Below are 25,751 nucleotides of genomic sequence, written 5' to 3'. Positions count from 1 at the left end.
GTTTCAGAGTTCTGAGACTGTTAGAGTTGATAAGTATTACAGCAGTTTTTGAAAGATTTTCTGCAGTTTCTCACATAATCTCATTAGGTCATCATTTTTCAGCCTTTGAAAGCTCACACTTTGAAAATGTGAGAGGAGCCTACCTTTCAATAATGTGAGTTGAACTTACAAAAAATTTTATTCTGGGGTCCTTAATACTTAAAAGGGCATTTAGACAATATGTATAAATTTAAAATAATTGTATTCGCTGAAGAAAGCCAGACCAAAAAATAACCTGCATATTTTAAAATTCCACTTAAAATTCTAGAAATTAAAACACTCATCTCTGGTGACAGAAAACACATTGGTGGTTGCTAAGGTAAATAGTAGGAGGGATTGCTTACATAGGGACAGGAGCAAACTTTTGGGGTACTATGTTCATTGTCTTGATTTTGTGGTGATTTCATGGACATATTCATATGACAAAACTTAAGTTATTCGGTTTGAGCATTATCTGATTATTGAATGTGGTATAACCTCAACAGAGTTGTTTCTATATAAAAATGGAAACCTATGACTTAATAAAAAAAAGAAATACAGATTTACTAATAGCAAAAATACTAAAACCGTCTGTTTTGGGGGAAAGAAAATGTCAGGGTTTTTTTGCCCTTCCAAACGTTGGGCATTTGTGGTGGTTTTTTTTGCGTATGTCGTTTTGTATAATGTCATTTTGTTTTCTCATTTTGTGTAATGTCAAATAGAACCCTGCTCTGACTTGACTTCATTCTTTCCCTGATGTGAAATCTTTTTTATGGGTTTGCCAATCTAAAATTACCTTCACCTGAACAATATTACTTGTCATCATCACTTAATGTATTTTCTTTCTCTTAGACTACTTTTTGGGTGAAGTGTAATAAGAGTACCATTGATGGAAAATTGTCAGAAATTTGATACATTTTTAGTTTCATGTTCTGTAAAATAAAAGCAAAGTCTTTTTTTTTTTATTACTTTCCAAACAGCTCTCTGAAACAAAGGTCTTCACGGCCTCAGCTGTTCCAGCGGAGAATCACGTCACACCTGGGCAAAGGTAAACAAGTTTTGTCACCTTTTGTCTGTTATTCAAAGCATAATTTAAATTTCTTGCTCCGGAAATTTGTTTTGGGTCTTACTAGGTCTCTTTTTTCTCTTTCCTGGAATCTCTAAGTTTTTAACTTATTCCTTCTAAGATTTTGTTTTATCCCTAACCTTCCTTGTGAGCTGACAGAGCCTCTATCATTTTCTAATTTATTGTATTATCTGATGAATTAAAATAGCGATGTTTGTGACTTGTCATCATTTGTGATAGAGATTATGTTAAGCCTGTTTTATTTAACTTAAATTTTTTTTTCAAGGTTTTATTTATTTATTTGGCAGAGAGAGGGAGAGGGAAGCAGGCTCCCTACTGAGCTGAGAGCCGGATGTGGGACTCGATCCCAGGACCCTGAGATCATGACCTGAGCCGAAGGCAGCAGCTTAACACACTGAGCCACCCAGGCGCCCCCTTAACTTAAATTATTTTCAAAGACTTTTTTATTTTTTTAAGTAATTTCTACCCAACATGGGGCTCAAACTCAAAACCCTAAGATTGATAGTTGCATGCTCCACTGACTGTAAGCTTATTTGATAATATTAAATTTATTTAATGGTTCTTTTTTATTTTTGTAAATATATGGTTTTTTAAAAAATTAACATATAATGTATTAATGTTTCAGGGGTACAGGTCTGTGATTATCAGTCTTAGTCAATTCACAGCGCTCACCATATAGCACATACCCTCCCCAATATCCCTCACCAAGCCACCCCATTCCTCCCACCACCCGTGCCCCCTCACCCCCAGCAACCCTTAGTTTGTTTCCTGAGATTAAGAGTCTCCCTCGCTGGTTTCATCTTTTTTCATTTTTCCCTCCCTTCCCCTGTGATCCTCTGTCTTGTTTCTCAAATTCCTCATATCGGTGAGATCATATAATAATTGTCTTTCTCTGATTGACTTATTTCACTTAGTATAATACAATATATTGTATTTTGACAGATGAACCTAATGCAAAATATCCTTTGGTTTCTATGTATAAATACCATTTATTTAGATCTTTTGAGTCTAATACAAACTTCTCATTTTATATGGGCTCTATGAGTTATAATCTAGTCTCCTAGATTACAGAAAAAAGAGTTTTCAGAAAAATAGAAACATTAGAATGTGCAGAAATGAATTTTTTTTTTTAAAGATTTTATTTATTCATTTGACAGACAGAGATCACAAGTTGGCAGAGAGGCAGGCAGAGAGGGAGAGAAGCAGGCTCCCTGCTGAGCAGAGAGCCCAACTCGGGGCTCAATCCCAGGACCCTGGGATCATGACCTGAGCCGAAGGCAGAGGCTTTAACCCACTGAGCCACCCAGACGCCCCTTGGACACATTTTATATATCTAATTCTCATCTACCCATCTCATCTACTCAAAAAACCTTTGATTAGGGTTTCAAAATACAATGATCTAGGAGGATGAAAGCCTTTATATGACCTCAGAAAATTGAAGGAAATTTTGAATCTGACACACTTAATTTCGTGTTAAATGAGATGGTTGTAAGACTTCATTATAGGGAAATAAAATGAACAAAGGTTTTGTGAATTGCTAGGATTTTCTTGTTAAGTGGATAGAACTTCCTTACTGTATTCGTTACTCAGTTTCATAGGGTCATTTTCATTTAAAAAAAATAAATAAATAAGAAGCCTCCTCCTCCCTATTCAGTGAAACAGGAGGGAAAAGATGGGACCAGAGGTCACGATTGGGAATGAGAGGGCATTAAAACAAAACAAAACAACAACAAAAAAAACAAATACAACTGACTGGAAACTGGCCTTTTAAAGGGTTTAATGGAGTAAATTACTATGTGAGTTAATCCTGAGCACCTTACAGGTTCTGTGGAGAAGAGTTAGTAGCTCACTTACATGTCAGGTAGTATAGGTCTAGAAGATTATTTCTTACTCATGCTTTTAGGTTTTCAGGCCATGATTCTCTCTTTTGGGGACATTTACAAGAGTTGTAGCTAACAGGGCATTTGTGCATTTTTTATATTTTGCACATTTTTTCCTGAGTATTTTTTCTTTTAAGATTTTTGAAATTCATTTGACAGAGAGTGGGTGCACAAGTGGGGGGAGTGGCAGGCTTGATGTGGGCTTGATCCCACTTGAAACCTAGGCAGATGCTTAGCAGACTGAGCCACCCAGGCACCGCTTCCTGAATTTTTAAGTGAGAAAATTATTGGAGTTTTATATAAACTTAAATTATATTATAGCTTAGAATGTAGAACTCACAGGGGGGTATTTATGATAAATGGGAAACTACTTGAATTGTCTACCATGACTGTGGTTCTCATTCCCCCCAAACAGGGATTCACTCTCCTTGAGGCAAGTTTAAGAAACATTGGTACTGAGTTATGAATGGGGCAAAATATTTTACAGAAAATGAGCCAAACTTCATAAAATTGTTTATTTACTCATTTGCTCCAAGTTTTCAAATCAGTTGTTATTGTGCTTGTTTCTGTGGAGCTGTCTTTATGTACCTTTTCATTTCTCTGCCAAGTCCTGCTTTAGTCTCTGTGGCTTTGTATGCTTTTTTAATTTATGCTATCCTTTTGGCTCCTTTAAATTCCCGTTTCCAAAGGTTTTCCTCACTTAAATATTTTTAACATGATTTTACTCTGTATTGATTCACTTCTCAAATTCATTATTGATAAGATTTTCTTTTGACTCGTTCCTCATTTGCTTTTGTCTGCTTAGCATTGATCTGGTAGCCTTGCTCCAGAAGCCTGTTCCTCCCAGTCAAGCCTCAGAAGTCAACTCCTTTGAAACTTCCCAACAGCAGGGCTTTGGTCAAGCCCTTGTCTTCACAAATTCTCAGCACAACAATCAGATGGCACCAGGGACTGGCAGCTCCACTGCTGTCAACTCCTATTCTCCTCAGAGTCTGGTAACTCACTTTTATTTTAGTATGGGATTTGAAGAAATGTACCCATAAGCAAATGTATTCTAGAATGACACTTGCCTTATAATTATTTTATAAATAAAAATATATCTGCAGTAGATATTAGTCCAGAAAACAATGATGTGAGAATTACCAAGCACATATCTGATGTTGCCATGTGGAATTGAGCTACTCTGAGTTTTCTGGACAAAGATTGAAAATACTTCTTCTTTTTGGAGGGGCGGGTAAAGATTTTATTTATTTATTTGACAGAGAGGGAGACCGCAAGAGCAGGAACACAAGCAGGGGGTAGTGGGGGAGGGAGAAGCAGGCTTCCTGCTGAGCAGGGATCCCAACACGAGTCTTGATCCCAGGACTCTGGGATCATGACCTGAGCTGAAGGCAGATGTTTAATGACTGTGCTACCTTTTTTACAATTAGTTGAAATCTTGAGTCGTAATCACTCAGGCATCCTTCTTACTAGTAATTTTTTTTCTTGGATTTGGTTTGAAAGTCTGTCTGTACTTATGACATTAAAATTCATTTGTTTTCCAATTTAGTTAAATGCAGATGTTTGTCAGAATTGGCTTGCTAAAATCATGCTAAAACATTTCTAGGTGCTTATATTTTTTGCATTTTTGTTTTGTTTTTGTTTTTGTTTTTGTTTTTGTTTTTTTTGTAAAATTAGTGTACTTTTTCTTAACATGCCACTCTAGTGGAGGACCTTATGATATGGATATGTTTTCATTAAAACAGGGGTATCTGCTGCTTGCATATCTGGCTTTAACTTCCCATGAAAATTTAAGTCCTCTCAGGACTCCAGGAACTGGTAGAGAAGGATATGAAGATAGTCTGATGGGAGTAAAATCTTAGAGCATAGAATATCAAAGAATGTGGCTGCAGAATGGTGAACTGAAGGCCCTAACTTTAGGCAGCTCTCATTTGGCAGTGGGGGGATGGGGGCGTTTGGAATACAGATCCACAGCTTTCACTAGTGGGAATTATTTTGGTTCATTTGCTATGTTTTACCTGAAATCTGTGGTTGAGAAACAAAATTTCGTACAAATATGATATCTTGTTCCCTTACTTGACTCAAAAATCATTTGCTGAACCCTAATAAAATAGAGAATGAAATATGTAAACTTTTCATTGCTGTCTTCTACTCTGCAGACATGTCATGTCATGTATAACTGGCTTGGGACTTGGCATTTTTAGTGTCACTGATGATTATGTATGAGAGGGTGTCAGTGCTTGAAGTAGGACAGCCCAGGGCATGATGCTGTCTCTGTTTTGAGAGGGTCTAATAATACCCTCAAGTTTTGTTTTTTGTTTTTTTAATTTAATTTTTTTTTAAAGATTTTATTTATTTATTTGACACAGAGAGATCACAGGTAGGCAGAGAGGCAGGCAGAGAGAGAGGAGGAAGGAGGCTCCCTTTGGAGCAGAGAGCCAGATGCGGGACTTGATCCCAGGACCCTGGGATCATGACCTGAGCAGAAGGCAGAGGCTTTAACCCACTGAGCCACCCAGGCTCCCCTTATTTAATTTTTTAAAGTAATCTCTACACCCAGTGTGGGGCTCGAACTTGTAACCCTGAGATCAAGAGCCACACATTGCACCAACTGAGCCAGCCACGGGCCGCAGTGCCTGCAAGTTTTGATTGAACCATTCCTGTCCTTTCTTCTTTTTGCCTTTCCATCTGCTACTGGTATGCTGACATAATATCTAGGCTGACCTGCTGGAATCTCAGCCAGGACACTCATAGGTAGAACACAAGTAGTGTTTTTTGTTTTTAACAGTGCCTTCTGGTGTGTTGCCTTTCATAATGAACGGCACCTTGAGAAACTGGAACAGGTATTGTTTAGCATATTACAACAAAGGTGCTCAACCTACTGTACTTTTATAATCAATGGGGAACTTGAGTAAATAACAAAAGTAGTAATAATAATAATAATATAATGCCAGAGTCCACATAGACCAAATAAGTCAGAGTTTTGGGATTGCAAGTTGGGCACTTGTGTATGTTTGTGTATATGTGAGTGCACACATATTTGTGTATCAGTATACACATTGTTAAAGCCCCCTTTGATTAAAATACAGGTGAAATTGAGAAGTCCTGTGCTAAATGTTAACCTGAAGCTAAGCGTTAGTCCTTGATTCAGTGATTTCATTGTGTTGCAAAACACACAGAAACTGCATTTGATAATAGTTGATGGAGGAAAGAGATCAGAAGAATAGAAGCATCATCCTGGAAGCCTTTACTGAACAAGGGGGCTTGAACTGGGTTGTGGTGGATTCATAGCAACATAAGACCTGTGTTTTGGACAGCATGAGGAAGGCCTCTGGAGTAGTGATAAATAATATTAGCAGATTCTGTTATTTATGTGCAAAACTGCTTATAACCTAATGTTTTGCTCAGATTGGAGAACTTGAATTTCCTTAAAACAACTGGGATACTCCATGCCTTTGGATAGTGTTAACAGAAATAATAATTTCAACTTTCTGTATCTGATCTTTTCAGAGAATGCAGGTCATTCCTGTTTTTGACCTTTTAAATGTTTCAAAAAGTTTATTTTTTTTTAATTATTCTTTAGATTTTATTTATTTGAGAGAGAGCAAGCATGACGGGGGAGGGGCAGAGGAAGAAGTAGACTCCCCACTGAGTGGGAAGCCCCATGTGGAACTCAATCCTGGGACTGTGGGATCATGACCTGAGCCAAAGGCAGACGCTTAACTGACTGAGCCACCCGGGGGCCCTTAAAAAGTTAGTTTTTGATAAATACCTTTTTAGAAACTGAAGGATCTTGATATGTAGAAATGCAGTTGATCTGCCATTGTGTTCACGAGTTGTAGGCTTTCATTCTCCTTGTGTTGTTTTTTTTGTTTGTTTGTTTTTTTCTTTTCTTATTTTGGTATAGTCCCAATAGTTTATTTTTGCTTTTTTTTCCTGGCCTTAGGAGACATATCTAGAAAAATGTTGCTGCAGCCGATGTGAATGAAATTACTGCCTATGTTCTCTTCTAGGATTTTTATGGTTTCAGGTTTCAAATTTAGGTCTTTAATCTGTTTCTAGTTTATTTTTGTGTTTTGTTTTAGAAAGTGGTCCAGTTTCATTTTTTTACATATATCATTCTCATTGGCTCTTGGTATTTGACCTGATAGGATAGATGAATGAGGATAGATAGAAGAGGCGTAACATTTTCTTTTGGATACTTAGTTAAGGAGCATATTTGGTGTTCTTAGTCATCAAAACAACTTGAAAGAAATGCAGTGATGTCCAGGGTATTGGCCCAATACACAGATATCTCACGTGTAATTTACTGTCTGGTTTTAGAATATTAACTTTTTAAGTAAGTGCTCTAGCCTGCATTTAATTTTGCAGGATGACATGGCTGAGCCATTCCGTGATCAAACTTAATAAGTATGATTACTGTTGTTGCATACATTAAGAAGATACTGTACTTTTGTTTCTGAAGCTTGTCTTTGTCATTTAAGTCATGGTATTTATCTTTAGTGTAAAAAACGATACCATTTTGTGAATTTGTGGCATCACTTTTATTTATTTATTATTTTTAAAGATTTTGTTTATTCATTTGAGAGAGGGAGAGAGAGATCACAAGTAGGCAGAGAGTCAGGCAGAGAGAGGGCGAAGCAGGCTCCCTGCCAAGCAGAGAGCCCCATGTGGGGCTCGATCCCAGGACACTGAGATCATGACCTGAGCCAAAGGCAGAGGTTTAACCACTGAGCCACCCAGGTGCCCCTGTGGCATCACTTTTAAAAAGAAAGCAATGTCTTTTTGTTTTTTAAGATTTCATTTATTTGATGGGGCTCCTGGGTGACTCAATTGGTTAAGTGGCTGCCTTCTGTTCAGGTCATGATCCTGGAGTCCTGGGATGAGGCGCCCACATCAAGGGAGCCTGGTTCTCCCTCTCCCTCTGGCTGCTGCTCCCCCTACTTATGCTCTTTTTCTCTAAATAAATAAAATCTTGGTGGGGAGGACAATTTATTTGCAGGAGAAAGAGGGAGAACACGAATGGGGGTTGGAGGAGCAAAGGGAGAAGGAGAGGGAGAAGCAGGCTCCCTGACATGGGGCTCAACCACAGGACCCTGGGATCATGACCTGAGCCGAAGGCAGTGACCTAATCAACTGAGCCACCCACAGGCGCCCAAAACAAAGCAATGTCTTAAAATCCAGATAAAATATTCCCCTTCCCTTTAATATCTTTATCAGAATCTAGACGGATTGTTGGATTTAATCAGATTTTGTTCTGTAATCAGATTTTATAGTAATATTTTCATGTAGTATTTACTCAAATATTTATTCAAATGTTTAGGTTATAGTTTTTTAAAATTCTTGTTAAAATACTTGATGTACTTAAAGTCTGGAGTACAGTTTGCTGAGGATTTTTGCTTTTTTTTTTTCCTTTTAAAGTCATCCGTCCTTGGTTCAGGATTTGGAGAGCTTGCACCTTCCAAAATGGCAAACATCACCAGCTCCCAGATTTTGGACCAGTTGAAAGCTCCAAGTTTGGGCCAGTTTACCACTACCCCAAGTTCACAGCAGAATAGTACAAGTCCACCCACAACCACTTCTTCTTGGGACCTCAAGCCCTCAACTTCCCAGTCCTCAGTTCTTAGTCATTTTGGTAAGTATACGTTTTCTCTGGTGGTTTGCCCGTAGTGGAACATGCTAAACATTAGCAGAGTGTGTTGACTGAGGAACACTAATGTGGAAGTTGTGCAGAGATGTTTCTTTTTAGTAGAATTTCTGTGGCATTTATGAATTTCCAAAAAATTTTATTTATCTGACAGAGACACAGCGAGAGGGGGAACACAAGCAGGGGGATTGGGAGAGGGAGAAGCAGGCTTCCCGCTGAGCAGGGAACCCGATGCGGGCCTCGATCCCAGAACCCTGGGATCATGACCTGAGCCGAAAGCAGTTGCTTAACGACTGAGACACCCAGGCGTCCCTGTGTTTGCTAATTAAATCAGATAGCTTTGTGTTGTATAAATACCTGCATTTATTTGTTGTTATCAGTAGTGATAGTAGTATATATCTTGAAGAGATGTGCAAAAGCATGGTAAAGCCATACAAATATAAGGAAATAACAGTTTGAGTAAATGCCTGGACAGAATTTTCTGAGCTCGACCAAAATATGGTGGGGACAGAATTGGGATGTGGAATTTTAAATCATTCCCTCTGGGTTGCTTTCTTATTCTAATATTTATATGTATCTATCCTGGTTTGTGCCAGCCTTATTGTCAGTGGTTTATAATATAACGGGTCCGTATATAAGTTGAATATTTTCTAAACTGTACTGTCACAGATTTTGTGACATTAAGACACCCCCCATTTCCCACCAGCATACAAATACCACACTGTATTAAGGAATAGCGGAGGGTTATTAACCATAGGGTTGGCTTCCTAGGCATGTTTATGTTTAGGGCTTCTTAAAAGACATGGGATCACATTTCTCTCTGAAAGAAACAGTTTGTTGTTAAGGAAGTATCTGAGACTACTCCCAGGTTTGGAGTCCTGTCTACCAAGAAAATTCATTAGAGCCTGAGTACTCTAAGTTTTTTATTGGAGAGCTGGTTATACATAAGTACCCTCTGACTAGTACATACCAAAATTTCACATTCCCAGTGGGAAAGCAGGTGTTCATGATAAACCACATTGTACAGACATTAAAGGCACAGAGAGTCACTTTTACCTGGTAAGAGTGCTTGGCAGCCTTTGCCTAGAATATATTAAAATTCTGTGTTCACAGATATTGGCCAAGAGCCAGTGTAGCAAGGTGGCTTTTCTCATGCCAGCTATAATCCTTTGTTAAACCTTTTTCCACAAACCCACTGCAGTGAATGATAGGTGTTTTTAGATTTGTACATGCTATTTCTATATTCTTTAGAAATCCTGTCTTTCTTACACATGCCTCTAAAATAAAGTCCAAAAGTAGATTCATCTAAGATGGAAATATACTAAGTCATGGGTTGGCAGACCTTCAACTAAGTTTGTCACCTGTTTTTGTAAATACCATTTTATTGGAACATAGCCATGACCATTCATTATGTATTGTCTTATAACTACTTTCAGTCTACAAAGGGAGAGTTGAGTAGGTGCTAACAGATGGCCTTCAAAGCCTAAAATATTTACTACCTGGCTCTTCACTGGAAAAAATTGCCAACTTCTATTTGATTTGAAAATCATAGACAGAGGACTAACTTCCTTCATTAAAAAGAGTAACTAAGGGGCGCCTGGGTGGCTCAGTGGGTTAAGCCGCTGCCTTCGGCTCGGGTCATGATCTCAGGGTCCTGGGATCGAGTCCCACATCGGGCTCTCTGCTCAGCAGGGAGCCTGCTTCCTTCTCTCTCTCTCTCTGCCTGCCTCTCAGTGTACTTGTAATTTCTCTCTGTCAAATAAATAAATAAAATCTTAAAAAAAAAAAAAAAAAGAGTAACTAAAAGGAGACTAAACAGGTTAAAAAAAAAAAGGACAAAGGGGTATTATTGTCAGAGTTCATAGGCAAAGAATACTGGAGTATATGAAATGATGCCTCATTGAATTTGTATCATTTAATTTGCATCTTTTATGTCATTTTCCATCATTCAAATTAGGAAGGATAAAATTTGTTGGTATCAGCATATTAAAAAGTGTGTGTTGTATCTATTGAAATAATTTTAAAGTGTTTGTCAAAATTTAAAATAGAGTTGTTCTTTGAACCCTAACCCTATTCTAGTTGTTGATCCCACAGGTATACTTGCACTTGAGCAAATGTCTTACATAAAAATACATTCATTATAGCATTGTTTTTCTTAGCAAGATACTAGAAAATCTAAAAGCCCATTAATATAGTATTGGTTTTAAAAAATTGATGCCTGTGCACATTGGATTACTCTGTGGCCAAAAAATGAAATAGCCCTTCACATTGGAATATGGCAAGTTTTTGAAAACCAAATGGTTTGTGAGGAAGCTCTATATATAATGTGTGTTTCTCTGCTGCGTATTTGTGTTTTGAAACAGTATCTCTGAAAATACTCAGGAAATAGTACAATGTCTGCCTCTGTGGAAGGAATCTGGGGATAGGGTTGAAAGGGTGATTTATAGTCATACACTTTTTTTTTCCTTTCAGATTTTGTAGTATCACATTACTTACTGAAAAACATATTTTTTAACAGTTTTGTTAAAAGATCCATAAAGCAACAAAATAGAATTCTCTCTTAGCTAAACATGTGTAGCAGCTCCATGTTCTTTTTGCCCACTCCATATGTCTTAATGTAAACAGCATCTCTCTGCTTTAAAAATTATCTACAAACCCATTCAGGCATCCTTTTGCATTTATCATATATCAGTTTTAATACATCACACACGCCCTCAACTTACAGGATTCAGGTAGAAGGTTCTTGGAAGAAATAGGTGGTGACTACAACCTTTCACTCTCAGTCATAGTGGAAGAGGGAGCTCTAAGCCCATGTTCCTAAATAATTGATTATTGCTTGTTTCCCCTCCCCCCTTTACATATTTCATAGACTTCAAATCTCAGCCTGAACCATCCCCGGTTCTTAGTCAATTGAGCCAGCGACAGCAGCACCACACTCAGGCCGTTGCTGCTGCTCCTCCTGGGTTGGAGTCCTTTCCTTCCCAGGTAAAACTGCGAGAGTCAACACCCAGAGACAGTACCTCCACTGTGAACAAGCTTTTGCAGCTTCCCAGCATGACTGTAGAAAACATTGCTGTGTCTACCCATCAACCACAGCCTAAACACATCAAACTACCGAAGCGGCGGATACCTCCAGCTTCTAAGGTGTGTTCTCCATCAAGAAGTCCCAGGTCCAACGGTGGATTGTATTTTAACATTTAGCTCAAGGGTTGGGTTAGTAAGTCTCAGAAATGGTGATGTGGTATTTTTTGCAAACACATAGCTTACTGCTTAACAAGGAATTGGCCATTTCTGAGCAGCTCAGGTAATACTAGAGGGGATGGTTTTCTGTTGGAGACAGAGACTGTTCATTCAAATTATAGGATCTGGGTCAGAGAATCCTGGCCTTGTGTATTTACCTGTGTCTTGTACATAGAATAAGATAGAGAATAAGGTCTTGTGTATTGACCTGTGTCTCGTAGACGGAGAATCTTTGACTAGATAGTGCAGTGGCCTGCTCTCTTCCCTTCACTCACCCATCACCAGCCTGCCCACACCCATTTCTTCAGCCTTTGCCCTAAGAAGCAGTTGGTGGCACTGACCATTCTGCTGTTAACTTCTCATTTTTCTTTTCTCTTCTCTTTGTTTTTGAAGTATCCTGTGCCTTTTTCCTTTTTGTAGACATCTTGCTCATTGTTCTTCCAGGGTACCAGTAATGATTTGGGAAGCCTGTACTCATCTGGCTGTTAGAGGCCTCTGGGATGTGAAATCTCTCATCTCTGTTCCTGATGTGATGGCTCTGCTTTTTCAGATCCCAGCTTCTGCAGTGGAAATGCCTGGCTCAGCAGATGTCACGGGATTAAATGTTCAGTTTGGCGCCTTGGAATTTGGATCAGAACCTTCTCTCTCTGAATTTGGATCATCTGCAAGCAGTGAAAATAGTAACCAGATTCCCATCAGCTTGTATTCGAAGTCTTTAAGGTACACAACTTCTTATTTCTCTGGCTTTGACTAAATTAAGTCCCTTGTTGGGAAAGTAAAGCAAAATAGAGTCTAAGAAATCACCTGGTGGAGACCATATAACTTGGGTTTGTGCACCCGTGGCTAGTACCTAATTTCAGAACTTTTCTTCCATCACCTTAAAAAGGAACCCTGTGCCTGTCTGCCATCACTCCCAATTCCCCCATCCTTCATTCCCTGGCAACTAAGCCTCTGTCTCTGGATTTGCCTATTCTGATACTTCATAAGGCAAGAATCATGCAAGATGTGGCCTTCTGTGTTTGACTTCCTTTACTTAGCATCGTGTTTTCAAGGATTATCCGTTTGTAGCTGATACGCATTTTATTTCCAAATAGTATTGCATTGTGCAGATATGTCATATTTTGTTGATCTGTTCATTAGTTGATGGACATTTGCATTGTTTCTACTTTTTGGGTATTAAGAATCATGGTGCTGTGAACATTGATTTACAAGTTCTGTGTACTTTAAGTTCTTCTGGATATAGACCTAGTAATTGCTGGTCCTGTGGTAACCCTTACATTAACTTTGGAGGAAAGCAGCAAACTTTTCCCATAGTGTCTGCAGCATTTTACATTCCTGTCAGTAATCTCTGAGGGATGCAGTTCTCGTGCATCTTTGCCAACACGTATTTTCCTTCAGTGGAATGTTTCATAAGTAGAAAATCCCAGATTTTAGATTTTATTAATTTTTCTACTCCCCAGAGCTAAAAGCTGGTATTCTCTCTCTCTGAAAATGGTTTCAGGACGCCTGGGTGGCTCAGTTGGTTAAGCAGCTGCCTTCAGCTCAGGTCATGAGCCCAGGGTCCTGGTATCGAGCCCACACAGGCTCTCTGCTGAGCGGGGAGCCCGCTTCTCTCTTTCTCTCTCTCTCTCTCTACTTGTGTGCGCCCATTCTCTCTCTTGCTCTCTGTCAAATTAATTAATTAATTAATTAATCTAAGAAAAATGGTTGCAGTCTTCTGGATTTATTACAGATTCTTAGGATTCTTTTTTTTTTTTTTTTTTTTAAAGATTTTATTTATTTATTTGACAGAGAGAAATCACAAGTAGGCAGAGAGGCAGGCAGAGAGAGAGAGAGGAGAAAGCAGGCTCCCTGCTGAGTGGAGAGCCTGATGTGGGGCTCAATTCCAGGACCCTGAGATCATGACCCGAGCCGAAGGCAGCAGCTTAACCACTGAGCCACCCAGGCGCCCCTCAGATTCTTAGGATTCTTAAAGATGTCCCTCTACCTGTCATTTAAATTAGGTGTGTCTGATTGGGAGGGGAGGGGTATTTTGAATATTTGTCTTTAATATAGTTAAAGAATGCAGTAGTACCAATGTGTAGGTACAGATGTGTTTAATATATAGTATGGAAGTAAATTGATGAACTAGTTCTTGATGAAACCATGTAAAGTGACACTAATTTATGTCTAAATCTTTTTATTCTTTCTAGTGATTCTTTGAATACCTCTCTACCAATGACCAGTGCAGTACAGAACTCCACCTATACAACTTCAGTTATTACCTCCTCCAGTCTGACCAGCTCATCGCTGAGCTCCACTAGTCCAGTAACAACGTCTTCCTCCTATGACCAGAGTTCTGTGCACAACAGAATTGCATACCAAAGCTCTGTGAGTCCATCGGAGTTAGCTCCAGGAACCATCACGGTAATTGGTCTTTCAGGTTTCTACTTGCTGGAAATCCTGTTTGGATGTTCATTGTTTAGTTTGAGGGTTTTAGATGAGATTTTTTTTTTAGGAATTGGCTAACCTTTTTAAGATTTTATTTTATTTTATTTGAGATTTTATTTTTATATTTGACAGAGAGAGCACAAGTAGGCAGAGCAGCAGGCAGAGGGAGAGGCACAGCCAGCACCCCCTGCTGAGCAGGGAGCCGAATACAGGGGTTGATCCCAGGACCCTGGCATTATGACCTGGGCAGGCAGATGCTTAACCAGCTGACCCACATAGGTGCCCCAAGGGTTTATTTTTAAGTAATCTCTCCACCTAACATGGAGAGCAAACTTAAAACCTCAAGAGCAAGTTGCATGGTCTACCAACTGAGCCTGCCAGGCACCCCCTAGAACATTGGCTAACCTTTTGAATAGAATCCTTATAGTTCATTGAGTTTACTGATATGGGCTGTGATGTGAAATCTGTATTTTTTTTTTTTTAAGATTTTATTTATTTATTTGACAGAGAGAGATTACAAGTAGGCAGAGAGGCAGGCAGAGAGAGAGAGGAGGAAGCAGGCTCCCTGCTGAGCAGAGAGCCCGATGCGGGACTCCATCCCAGGACCCTGAGATCATGACCTGAGCTGAAGGCAGTGGCTTAACCCACTGAGCCACCCAGGCGCCCTGAAATCTGTATTTTAAGCAACTATACTTCAGGAGTGTATGAATGGACTGAGAATCTTAGTATAAGGATAGCATAAGGATACATCCCAAATTGTCCCTGGTGCCTTTGCATGGGGTTTTGGGGTGGGGATGGGGGAAGACATGATGGATCTCTATTATTTGGTGTCCTGAATGGCAGAGATGTTCAAGCATTACTAGTGAGAGCTACTTTTTAAAAAATTTATTTCAGGGCGCCTGGGTGGCTCAGTGGGTTAAGCCACCGCCTTCGGCTCAGGTCATGATCTCAGGGTCCTGGGATCGAGTCCCGCATCGGGCTCTCTGCTCAGCAGGGAGCCTGCTTCCCTCTCTCTCTCTCTGCCTGCCTCTCTGTTTACTTATAATCTCTCTTTGTCAAATAAATAAATAAAATTTTTAAAAAAAATTTATTTCAGTTTTTAATTTAAATTCTGGTCACCCTTTATGGTAAAATTCTGTAGTAGTTCATTAAAATTAAATAAACATTTACAGTTTTAGTTCCTCAGACATACTAACCATATTTTAAGTGCTCAGTATCGAGGCACGTGGGTGGCTCAGTCAGGGTGCTAGGATTGAGTCCCCAGTTGGGCTCCCTGCTCAGTGAGTTTGCTTCTCTCCCTTCCTCTGCCTGCTGCTCTCCTGGCTTGTGTGCTCTTTCTCTCTCTGTCAAATAAACAAAATCTTTATTTTTAAAGATTTTATTTATTTGACACAGAGAGACACAGTAAGAGAGGGAATACAGGCAGGAAGAGTGTGAGACTGAGAAGCAGGCTCCCCGCTCAGCAGGAAGCCTGATGCAGGGCTCGATCCCAGGACTCTGGGATCATGACCCGAGCCAAAGGCAGATGCTTATCGACTGAGCCACTCAGGTGCCCCAACAAAAACTTTAAAAAGAATAAATGCTCACTATCTATAGTGGCTACAGTATAGGAACACACACATGTCCATCCATACAGAATATGCCCTTTATTGCAGAATGTTTCCTGGGCTATAGTTTCTAAAACCTAAATCATACAGTGTGCTATCCAGGCTTAAGGGTATGTCATCTGCTGAACTTCTCGACTCCAGCTCTAATTCACCTGGTATGTTACTTGCTCTTGTCATTACTCACCTCATTCCTCGGCTTGGCTAGGTGAACTGAGACCTTGCAGATTTCTGATTTCTCCTGTCCATTTGTTATTTCTTTACTTTTGCTCCCACCATTCTTCTGCATAGAATTACCCCCACCCCAAGTATTACAGTTCCTGTGTTGTATCAGTTTCTCCATTATAATTTAAAAGTGATTTTCAAGGTGGAATAAAATATTCCTAAGGTCTGATGACTGCTCTTTTTCTGTTACCCTTTTTTTAATTCTTTCCATTTGGTGTAGTTTTGAGAATACTTATTTGTATGTCACCATTTGTGCTGTTTTGGATGTACATGCTCAGTGTTAACGTCTGTATATTTAGTGCTTAGTGAACCCCAGTTTAGAGGGAGGCAGAAAGAGTTTTGATTGTTCTCTCCCTGTCTGTATATATTGTTAAGATGTATTGTGTTTCCCTTTACTTGACCTCTTTTTTTTTTTTTTTTTTAAAGATTTTATTCATTTATTTGACAGAGATCACAAGTAGATGGAGAGGCAGGCAGAGAGAGGAGCAGGCTCTCTGCTGAGCAGAGAGCCCAATGCGGGACTCGATCCCAGGACCCTGAAATCATGACCTGAGCCGAAGGCAGCGGCTTAACCCACTGAGCCACCCAGGCACCCGGACCTCTTTTTTTCTAACTCATTTTTTTCTCCCTCTCAAGTTCTAATCTTTCATAGTTTACATTTCTTGTAAATAACTTCAAATTGCTTTGAGAAAAAAAAACATGGGGGCACCTTGGTAGCTCAGTTTTTAAGTGTCTGCTTTTAGCTCTGGTCACGATCCGAGGGTCCTGGGATTGAACCCCATATTTGGCTCCCTGCTTAGCAGGAAGCCTGCTTCTCCTTCTCCCACTCCCCTGCTTGTGTTCCCTCTCTCACTTTGTCTCTCTGTCTAATAAATAAATAAAACTTTCAAAAAAAGAAAAAGGAAAGAAAATATTATAAATAACATTTCTTGAACAGAAATTGTACTGGATTTGGATTAATACAGAGGTAACATCTATAAGGTTTGTCCTTTTTTTTTTTTTTTTTTTGTTTGTTTGTTTGTTAAGATTTTTTATTATTTGAGAGAAAGATAGTAAGAGACCATAAGCAGGGAGGAGAGGGAGAAGCAGGCTCCCTGAGCCAGATGTGGGGCTCTGTCATGACCTGAGGCGAAGGCAGACACTTAACTGCCTGAGCTACTGTGCCCCATTTTTTAGGAGGTTTGACATTGGTAAGAAGGAAATTTCTGGGGGCGCCTGGGTGGCTCAGTGGGTTAAAGCCTCTGCCTTCGGCTCAGGTCATGATCCCAGGGTCCTGGGATCGAGCACCACATCGGACTCTCTGCTCGGCGGGGAGCCTGCTTCCCCCTCTCTCTCTGCCTGTCTCTCTGCCTACTTGTGATCTCTGTCTGTCAAATAAATAAATAAAATCTTAAAAAAAAAAAAAAGATGGGAATCTCTGTCAGCTTCCTTTTCTTATCCAGGGACGGTATTGGAGTTTTCTATGCTCCACTGTCATTCTCTCTATACCTGTCTCCGTTGCTCAGTTTGTGGAAATTTTCCTTGGTACCATGCCTCCTTCTGTGTGTCTTGGTTCCAGAGAAATGCCTTACGGTCAACACCATCTAGTTGTTTTCAGATTCTGCTCTGTTTAGTCACTGCCACACTCTGCTAACCCACTCTTTCCCTACCGAGTCAGGAAAGCTGTTTCAGAGTAACATCTCTTTTTCTCTGAGAACCATTTTTCATTTCATTTGGAAACATTTTTTTCTTGCATGACTGGTACTCAAGAGACAGAATGTGCACGATACAGAAAGATGTGGTGATTTCAGTATAGTAACTTCCCAAGTTTTTTGTACTACTTAATTTTTAGGACTGCTTCATTGCTTCCTGTGATTTGAGTCTTATGTTTTGTCTTTGTTAGTTCCCTAAATACACAGTCTGATTTTCAAAAATGTCAGCTCCTTGGGATTTTTTTTTTTTTTTAAACATTTATTTATTTGACAGAGATCACAGGTGGGCAGAGAGGTAAGCAGAGAGAGAGAGGAGGAAGCAGTCTCCCCGCTGAGTGGAGAGCCCGATGCAGGGCTCAATCCCAGGACCCTGGGACCACGACTTGAGCTGAAGGCAGAGGCTTTAACCCACTGAGCAACCCAGGTGCCTCATCCTTGGGATTTCTTAAGAATATGTTATTACTTGTCCTTTTATTAAGAAGCAAAATAAAACCAGACATCGTTTCTTGACTGATCTATACTTCATATGTTTCTGGCTAAATTCCAGTAGAAATTCAGCTAAGTTGTCATTTGACTTTGTGGATTTACTTACTTTCTTTTCCTTATAGAATGGACATGGTGGTGGTCGAAGTCAGCAGACGATAGACAGTAAGTATATAACTAACCACTCTTGTTTTGGCTGGTGGAAATCAAACAGAAAAAGAGTATGATGAAGAAAACCATGGCGAGTGACTAATTCTACAAAAATAGTCCTTTTGCCTTTTTTTCTGATAGTTACTTCTGATCCATCACATTGGCATCCTTTCTTTGGCAGGGTTTACAAGTCCAGCCAGAGATGCCTCTGTGAGTAGGTTGTAGCTGATGGTATTAAGAGAAATGTCAATACTACAGCAAGAAGGAGGTGATAATAAGCCTCATATCCCTCTGTTCTGGTCGCCTGCACCCCAGGTATACAGTGTAGTGTGGATTCAAAAGATGCTTTGAGGTACAGGTTCCAGTATGTTCATAGAGCTCTCCAGTACTATGCTTGATTTTAAAGCAAAAACTTGGTGTGCTAGTTCAGGAAAGACATGCTTTTTGCCTTCAGGATCTAGTGGACTGTTGTGAAGAAAAGAGGTCAGATGCTCTCTAGAGTTGGTGCAGATGAATTACTGTTAGCTGTTTCTTTCCTTTTTTCTTGGCTTGGTTATCTGTGATTGTTAATGATGATTTTCATTATTATTCAGTAAGGCAAAATCGGTATTGGGTAGAGAAGCCAGAAGGACTTTCCTTTTCTCTTTTTTTTAAAGATTATTTATTTACTTACTAGAGAGGGAGAGAGAGAACAAGTAGGCAAAGTGGTAGGCAGACGGCGAGGGAGAAGCAGGCTCCCCGCTGAGCAAGGAGCCTGATGAAGGGCTTGATCCCAGGACCCTGGGATCATGACTTGAGCTGAAGGCAGCCACTTAACTGACTGAGCCACCCAGGTGCCCTGGACTTGCCTTTTATTTAAGATTTTTGGTAGTGTTGGGGCGCCTGGGTGGCTCAGTGGGTTAAAAGCCTGTGCCTTCGGCTCGGGTCATGATCCCAGGGTCCTGGGATCGAGCCCCGAGCTGGGCTCTCTGCTCAGCAGGAAGCCTGCTTCCTCCTCTCTCTCTGCCTGCCTCTCTGCCTACTTGTGATCTCTGTCTGTCAAATAAATAAATAAAAATCTTAAAAAAAAAAAAAAAAGATTTTTGGTAGTGTGGACATGGAATTTCATCAGTTCAAGAGGGACCTCAGTTGGAATTAAAGTGACACATGTGATTTACGCAGAATTGGTTTTGGTATTGCTGGGCTGCCGGAGCTGTTTGGAGGTACGTTGATAGCTCCGAGAATGTTACATCAGAGGACATTCTTACTCCACAAGCCTTGGTGCCAAGTTTCTTTAGTACAGGCATGAGATGGAGAACACATAGAGGTATCCTAGTTTATTTGGAGATTCTTTTTGTTTTTAGTTATCTCTATACCCAGCCTGAAGCTTGAAATCACAATCCTGAGATCAGGAGTCCCGTGCTCTACCAACTGAGCCAGCCAGGTGTCCTGGTTATTTGGAGATTTTAATTAATTTTTTTAGAACTCAGGGAGGGGTGGGGTTGGTCGGGGTGGACAATCTAAAGCAACCTCCATGCCTGGCTCACAACCTAGTGCAGGGCTTGATCTTACAACTCTGAAATCATGACCTGAGCTGAAATCAAGAGTTAGGCCCTAAACCGACTGAGGCACCCTGGCACCTCTGTTTGGAGATTTTAAATGAGATAATAAGATATGAAATGTCTGGAAAACCTCATGTGTGTTTTATTTTATTTTATTTTTTTTTTAAAGATTTTATTTATTTGACAGAGAGAAATCACAAGTAGATGGAGAGGCAGGCAGAGAGAGAGAGGGAAGCAGGCTCCCTGCTGAGCAGAGAGCCCGATGCGGGACTCGATCCCAGGACCCTGAGATCATGACCTGAGCCGAAGGCAGCGGCTTAACCCACTGAGCCACCCAGGCGCCCTCGTGTGTGTTTTAGATAGGTTTTTAGCTCTATATCTGTCTACTCTCTGTGCTCCCCCTCCCCCCATTCTGTATGAGGCTTCTTGTGAACTTGTTATCATTGTGACCTGAGACCTAGGGAGGTAAGTGATGGGGTCTGAGTTTTGGGACAGGGACGTCTGTGGTATTTTCATCTGGTATCTGTAACAGTAGGTGTCGTGTTTGGAATAGACTGTCAGTAAAAAGGCAAGTCTCTAGACAGTAAGGACTCCTCTAAGAATGGGCCAAGTTGTGTGCTGACCTCTGTTACTACCTGTGTTTGTTTTAAATTCATCCTCCTTTTTAGAGACTGGCATGTTTTCCATTGGGTTCCCAACGAGTCCTGTGGGTGGGTAGAGGGTTACTGTTCTTCCTAACTGGGAAAGACAATGATGCTTTATATCCAAGCACATATCTGAGTTATATGTGTGGATAGAACTAAAACTGAGTCTTTTCTACAGTTAGGATTGATCATATTTATGATCTTCTGGAAGCCAAATAAGCTCCTCTGTGTGTCCTGAGGGTTTTGTTTGTTCAAGGAAGTGCTCACTGTGCATGTGAAAGTGACTGTTGACAGTGTCTTGTAGGCATCTGTAACACCCCACACTGTATGTACCCTGTGCTCTCAACCCCCATTTGCCCTAAACTGGCTGTGCGCTTTCCCAGGTCAGCCTGATTTCATACTGACTTGGTAGAAGCAAAGACGTATCCCTTTTGATGGTCTTGCCTACCAGACCTCTACTATCCCTTGTGCCTTTTGAGATAAGTTTGCCTCGCATTCTAATCCTGTGTGTTCGTCTCAGAGCCTCTTGCCCTTTCTAGTGCAGCTCAGAGTTTGGTACCTTTAGTTAGGAGATGTATGTTAACATTACAGAACAGTTTAGGGTTGGTTATAAAGGTATTTCTTCTTACTCTTGGCCAAGTCCTGTTTGTCTTACCTTAACATGTCATTTTTATTAGTTGTATTGGACAGAAAATGCTATCCCCTGGGGAATATAATTTATGTTTCTCAAGTTGATCCTGAGGTGTCACAAGGCACTGAGTATATTTTAGGTACTTAGGATTGGGTCTGGAGCTTAACCAGTTTGTTTTTTTACAGCTACTTCATCTGTTCCAGCTCCAAAGACAACAGACCCTCCTTCCACCCTCCCATCTGTGGGCTCCCTGCCCAGCACCACTTCCTGCACTCCGCTTCTGCCCTCCGCGTCCCAGCACACTGCCACTTTGCCCTCCATGTCCCAGCCTGGTGACCTGTCCAGCAGCCCCCTCTCTCAGCTTAGCAGGTATGGAGAAAATACGGACCCAAAAAGAGAGGCATAGTGGGGCGAAGTTCTGAACCCTTACAGAAAGCAGCGGCAATGAACAAAACCCTCTCGTTGCCCCCACCATGGTGGCCTGGTCTTTAGCAATAATGCGGCAGGGCATAGGCTTTGGCTGGGCCTGGTCTCAGAACCACTAGATGTGTAAAACTTGCCTACTTGAAATGTCCCTGCTGTCGCAGGCCCGTGGGGCCAGCAGTCACTGCTGCTGCTCTTCTTGGACCCCTCAGGAGTGTGCCCTGAGCCTGGCCTCTGAGCTCTGGGCTCAAGTCACTGCAACGCGAAGTGAGAATTGTGTTTGATTTTTGAACAGATCTACTTGCTCTTGTTCTGGCTTTAGAGGTTGAATTATTAGAACAGGGTGTAGGACAGTGGATTTTGTTTGATCCTCATCCTGTATCTTTGGAGTAGGATATACCTCTCTGCCGTGCCCCACCCCCGCCAAGCCAGGAATAAAAGCCTTTGATTTGAATTCTGGATTTGAAGGGAAGTCAGCCTTTGGCTCTGGTATGGGGGGTGGAGGTTTGAACGGGAACTTTCTTCCCTCACACACAGATTGAATGGTGTCTCCATGGCTGGCAGTGTTCTTAGTACAGTCCTTTTCACTTTTTACAGTCTAAAGAGCAAGTGTTTTTAATTGGCTAAAGCTGGCTCTGGAGGTGTCCCAGGCCATGCTGTCCCAGATCCTCATGATGAATGACCCTTTAGATCATTTCTCAACATCCCAATAGCTGGTCTGGGCCCAAGGTGATGATGAGTGATGTGTGTGAAGCCAGGGCTCCCCTTGGGGGGATGGGGCAAACTTATATCTAGCCCATCTGGACATGGGGCCTCTGCTGTGGGGTGACTTGGTGGGTTGGACACTTGGTGCTCTCTTTTGTTTTCTAGTTCACTCTCCAGCCATCAGAGCAGCCTCTCCTCTGCACATGCAGCGCTCTCCTCCAGCACAGCACACACAGTAAGTGTCTTCTCTGTCCTGTCATCTCCCACCCCACTCAGTGAGCTTGGAACTTAGTCCTCTGTTGGTAGGGCTTTGGTTTTTGGGTTTTGAGTATCTAAGATAACCTCAGCTTCCTCAGGTGTATTATCTCAGTCTAGGTATGTGGTTTGAGCTGTTGGTTTTCCTAGGTACCAGGGCCAACTTCTTGCTTCCTGAACTGGTACTTCAGTGGAAGAATTGCTTCTCTAGAGTTGATCTATGATAGGCAGGGCTGTCAGGGGCTAGATTTGTTCCTGAGCGTTCACTGAGCTCCCTGTCCATTAGAGGAGCATTTTTTTTTTTTTTTTAAGATTTTATTTATTTATTTGACAGAGAGAGAGATCACAAATAGGCAGAGAGGCAAGCAGAGAGAGAAAAGGGGTAGCCGGCGCCTTGCTGGGCAGAGAGCCCGTGCGGGACTCAGTCCTAGGACCCTGAGATTATGACCTGAGCCGAAGGCAGAGGCTTAACCCACTGAGCCACTCAGGCGCCCCAGTTAGAGGAACCTTTTGAACCTACTCTTGGGTTGGTCGCATTGAGGTAATGTCAAGATTTTTAGAGCAAAGTAGGCTCATTGCTAACTTGAGCTTATGCTCCACCAGAAGTCAAGTTGAATCAAGAGCATTGTTCTAGGTTATCCTTTGTTCCTCTGGGAAGGCCATTGTAGAGAGAATGTTGGGAGGGAAAAGGGAGAACTTGGGTGAGGACTAGCTGTCTTCGGCCACATGTACATGCACATCTCTCTCTGAGCCTCCCTAGCTCTTAGCCCCTTTAGTCCGTGTAACTGCATTGCGGTGTGTGGTCATACAGACTTTCCTCGTCTCGGCATCAGGTATTCTGGTATTCAGGTATTCTCCTCCTTCGTGCCATCGCAGACCATCCTCCCCAGCTCAGAGGCAGATTGTGGGAAGGTTGATAGTGGAGAGGCAAACCTAGAAGTCTTAAATTGGCAAGCGTCCCCGTGTGCTAAAGAGATGGTTACTGCAGTGTGGCTTCTCCAGGTGCGGAGGTGGACGCAGTTTCAGTGGTGGTCTTTGTAGCTTGTGGTGGGCGGAGGAACGGACGTGGTGAGATGGTGAAGAGGCAGGGTGGTAGCAGGGTGCTTCACTCAGACTAGGGGACCCTGAGTGTAAAGGTAGGCAGACAGGTACCAAGAACAGATAATAAGAGATCGATCCAGAAGCAGGGAAAGAAGTTTCGGGTACAGATCAATAGGAGAGGTTAGAAATTTGGGGGAATTTTGTGTTCTCTGAAGAAGAGGTCATTTGCTACAGAATGGAGTCATGGCAGAGTCAGCTCTCTCCTTCCATCAGGATGTGGCTAACATTGTGGGTTTCAAACTCCAGTTTTCCTAGTGACATCTTGTACATAATTCTTTGTCATAAAATACGTAGATCACCATCTTTATAGCAGAGCACAGATGGATGCCTCTGCCCGTGGAGTAAGTGCCTGGTCCTGTGCCTGTGCCTGCTGTTGGTGGGTGGGAACTGTAGCTGGTCGCCGTCCGGAGTGTGGAGAGTTGGCCCCCGGTCCCGGGGCCCTGGTGTGTTGGAGTCTGTGTTCTTGTTCGCATGGGTGTGCCGCTTTCCGTGTCCAAACTGCCCCAGCCAGAATAGCCTCATCCAGGGAGTCCCAGACCTTGCCATGTGCCAGAATTGCTGCATTGCTAATACAGTTAAAAGATTCAGTAATGAAAAGTATGAAGAGATAGATACTGAAGTGTTTTTCTCTATCACGTCTGCTTGGGTTCTACCCCTTCCTATTATTTTCTTGACCCACTGGAGTTTTTTTTTAATCTGTAAACTAGGAAATGCATACACAGTCACTTTCCCACTGCCTCTTGCCCTTTGCTTTCATTTATTTCCCCTGTAACATATATGGGACTGTTCCCTAGATAGTGTCCTTCCGCATTTCCCCCCATGTAACAGTGATTCTCTGAGATATTTCTGTGCTAAAACATAGATTCTGTCTTCTTTTCCCCTAGCTCTACTACATCACATTAGTAAATCGCTCTTTCACTAATGGAGCTGCAGGGCCATTTTCTGTCTGGAATACAATAAACATTGTTACATTTGATAACTTTCTACCTTGCTTTGTCTGCAGGGGCAGTCCTGGAGGTTGAATCCCCAGCCATTTGACGTTTTATACAAATTGCGGAATTGCAGTCACTGCACAGTGATACTAACCTCTTTACCTCCCACTGGCAAAGAAGGAGATGGACTGTTTCCGCACTGCCTCCTGAGATTGTGTTGTCAGAAATTTTTATGTTGCCCATGTGTTAATTGAAAAATGACCTGTCAGTACAGTGTTTTATTGAATGAGATTGAACATCTTTTATATATATATTAGAAAGCCATTAAATTTCCTTTTCAATGAGTTCTTCATATTCATTTTTCTGTCAGGTCCTTGGTGTCTCTTTCTAGGCAGTCCGTATTCAGGAGACTAGAAAGTAGCCGTTTGTGATGGGAGGTGCAGATACTTTGCTCAGGTTTGTCATTTTATTTTTGACTTTTGTATAGTCAGATACATCAGTCTTTTCGTCCTCTGTCATAATTAGTTCTTTCCCCCTTGAAGTTTATGAAGGAAATCTCCATGTTTTCTCCTGTCCTTTGTGTCGTTGTGGAAGGGTTGGTGCCCTTTTTGCAGAGCTGGTTCCACTGCCCCATCGGAGCAGCTGCCTGAGCTGTTTAAATGGAGTAGAGATCAGTTAGGCCAGCCCCTCGCCGCCCTCACAGATCGGGAGGTGAGGAACAGGGACAGGAGCCCTGTCAGGTTCATTTGGAGGTCGGAGAGGCTTACTGGATGACTTTGAGTTCCTTTCAGCAAGTCAGGAACTAATTTTCTAGTTAGCTGCTCTTGTGGATTCCCCCTTCCCCCAGACTGGGGAATAATAATTTTTTGTCCTGTGGTTAAAAGAGTTGAAAAGTTGTACGACTAGTGACATGTAGGCACAGTGTCAGATCTGTTCCTGATTCCGTAGCAGGTGGTCAGCCTGGCTCTATGCAGAGGAATGTGGAGTGGGTGCTGGGACAGGCTGGCCTAGCCTCCCTCTGTCCCTGGGGCTCTCCTCACCCAGCTTCTGTCAGTCTAGGCCAA

The 25,751-nt window shown here is 41.5% G+C and overlaps 1 protein-coding gene across 15 annotated transcripts in view; it reads left to right on the top strand.

Moving 5' to 3' along the window:
• UBAP2 (ubiquitin associated protein 2) overlaps window positions 1-25,751 on the top strand; it is a 132,979-nt gene that overhangs the window by 99,823 nt on the left and 7,405 nt on the right. For 14 of the 15 annotated variants that reach the window (XR_014301688.1, XR_014301689.1, XM_082694586.1 and 11 more), the window contains 9 exons: window positions 999-1,066; window positions 3,791-3,980; window positions 8,407-8,620; window positions 11,502-11,776; window positions 12,423-12,592; window positions 14,065-14,278; window positions 18,431-18,470; window positions 21,457-21,640; window positions 22,565-22,634. Coding sequence is in view for 12 of the 15 variants with exons in the window: in XM_082694586.1 (XP_082550712.1) it covers window positions 999-1,066; window positions 3,791-3,980; window positions 8,407-8,620; window positions 11,502-11,776; window positions 12,423-12,592; window positions 14,065-14,278; window positions 18,431-18,470; window positions 21,457-21,640; window positions 22,565-22,634 (1,425 nt within the window). In the remaining 3 variants the exon portion in view is untranslated. Of the gene's footprint in view, window positions 1-998; window positions 1,067-3,790; window positions 3,981-8,406; window positions 8,621-11,501; window positions 11,777-12,422; window positions 12,593-14,064; window positions 14,279-18,430; window positions 18,471-21,456; window positions 21,641-22,564; window positions 22,635-25,062; window positions 25,144-25,751 lie in introns of those variants that run through there. The other variant, XM_082694585.1, reaches the window with a different exon arrangement.

This window comes from Mustela nivalis (assembly GCF_964662115.1).
Source record: "Mustela nivalis genome assembly, chromosome: 13".
Lineage (NCBI taxonomy): Eukaryota > Metazoa > Chordata > Mammalia > Carnivora > Mustelidae > Mustela > Mustela nivalis.
Note: the sequence above shows the minus strand (reverse complement) of the source record. Positions and strands in the feature narration are given on the sequence as shown.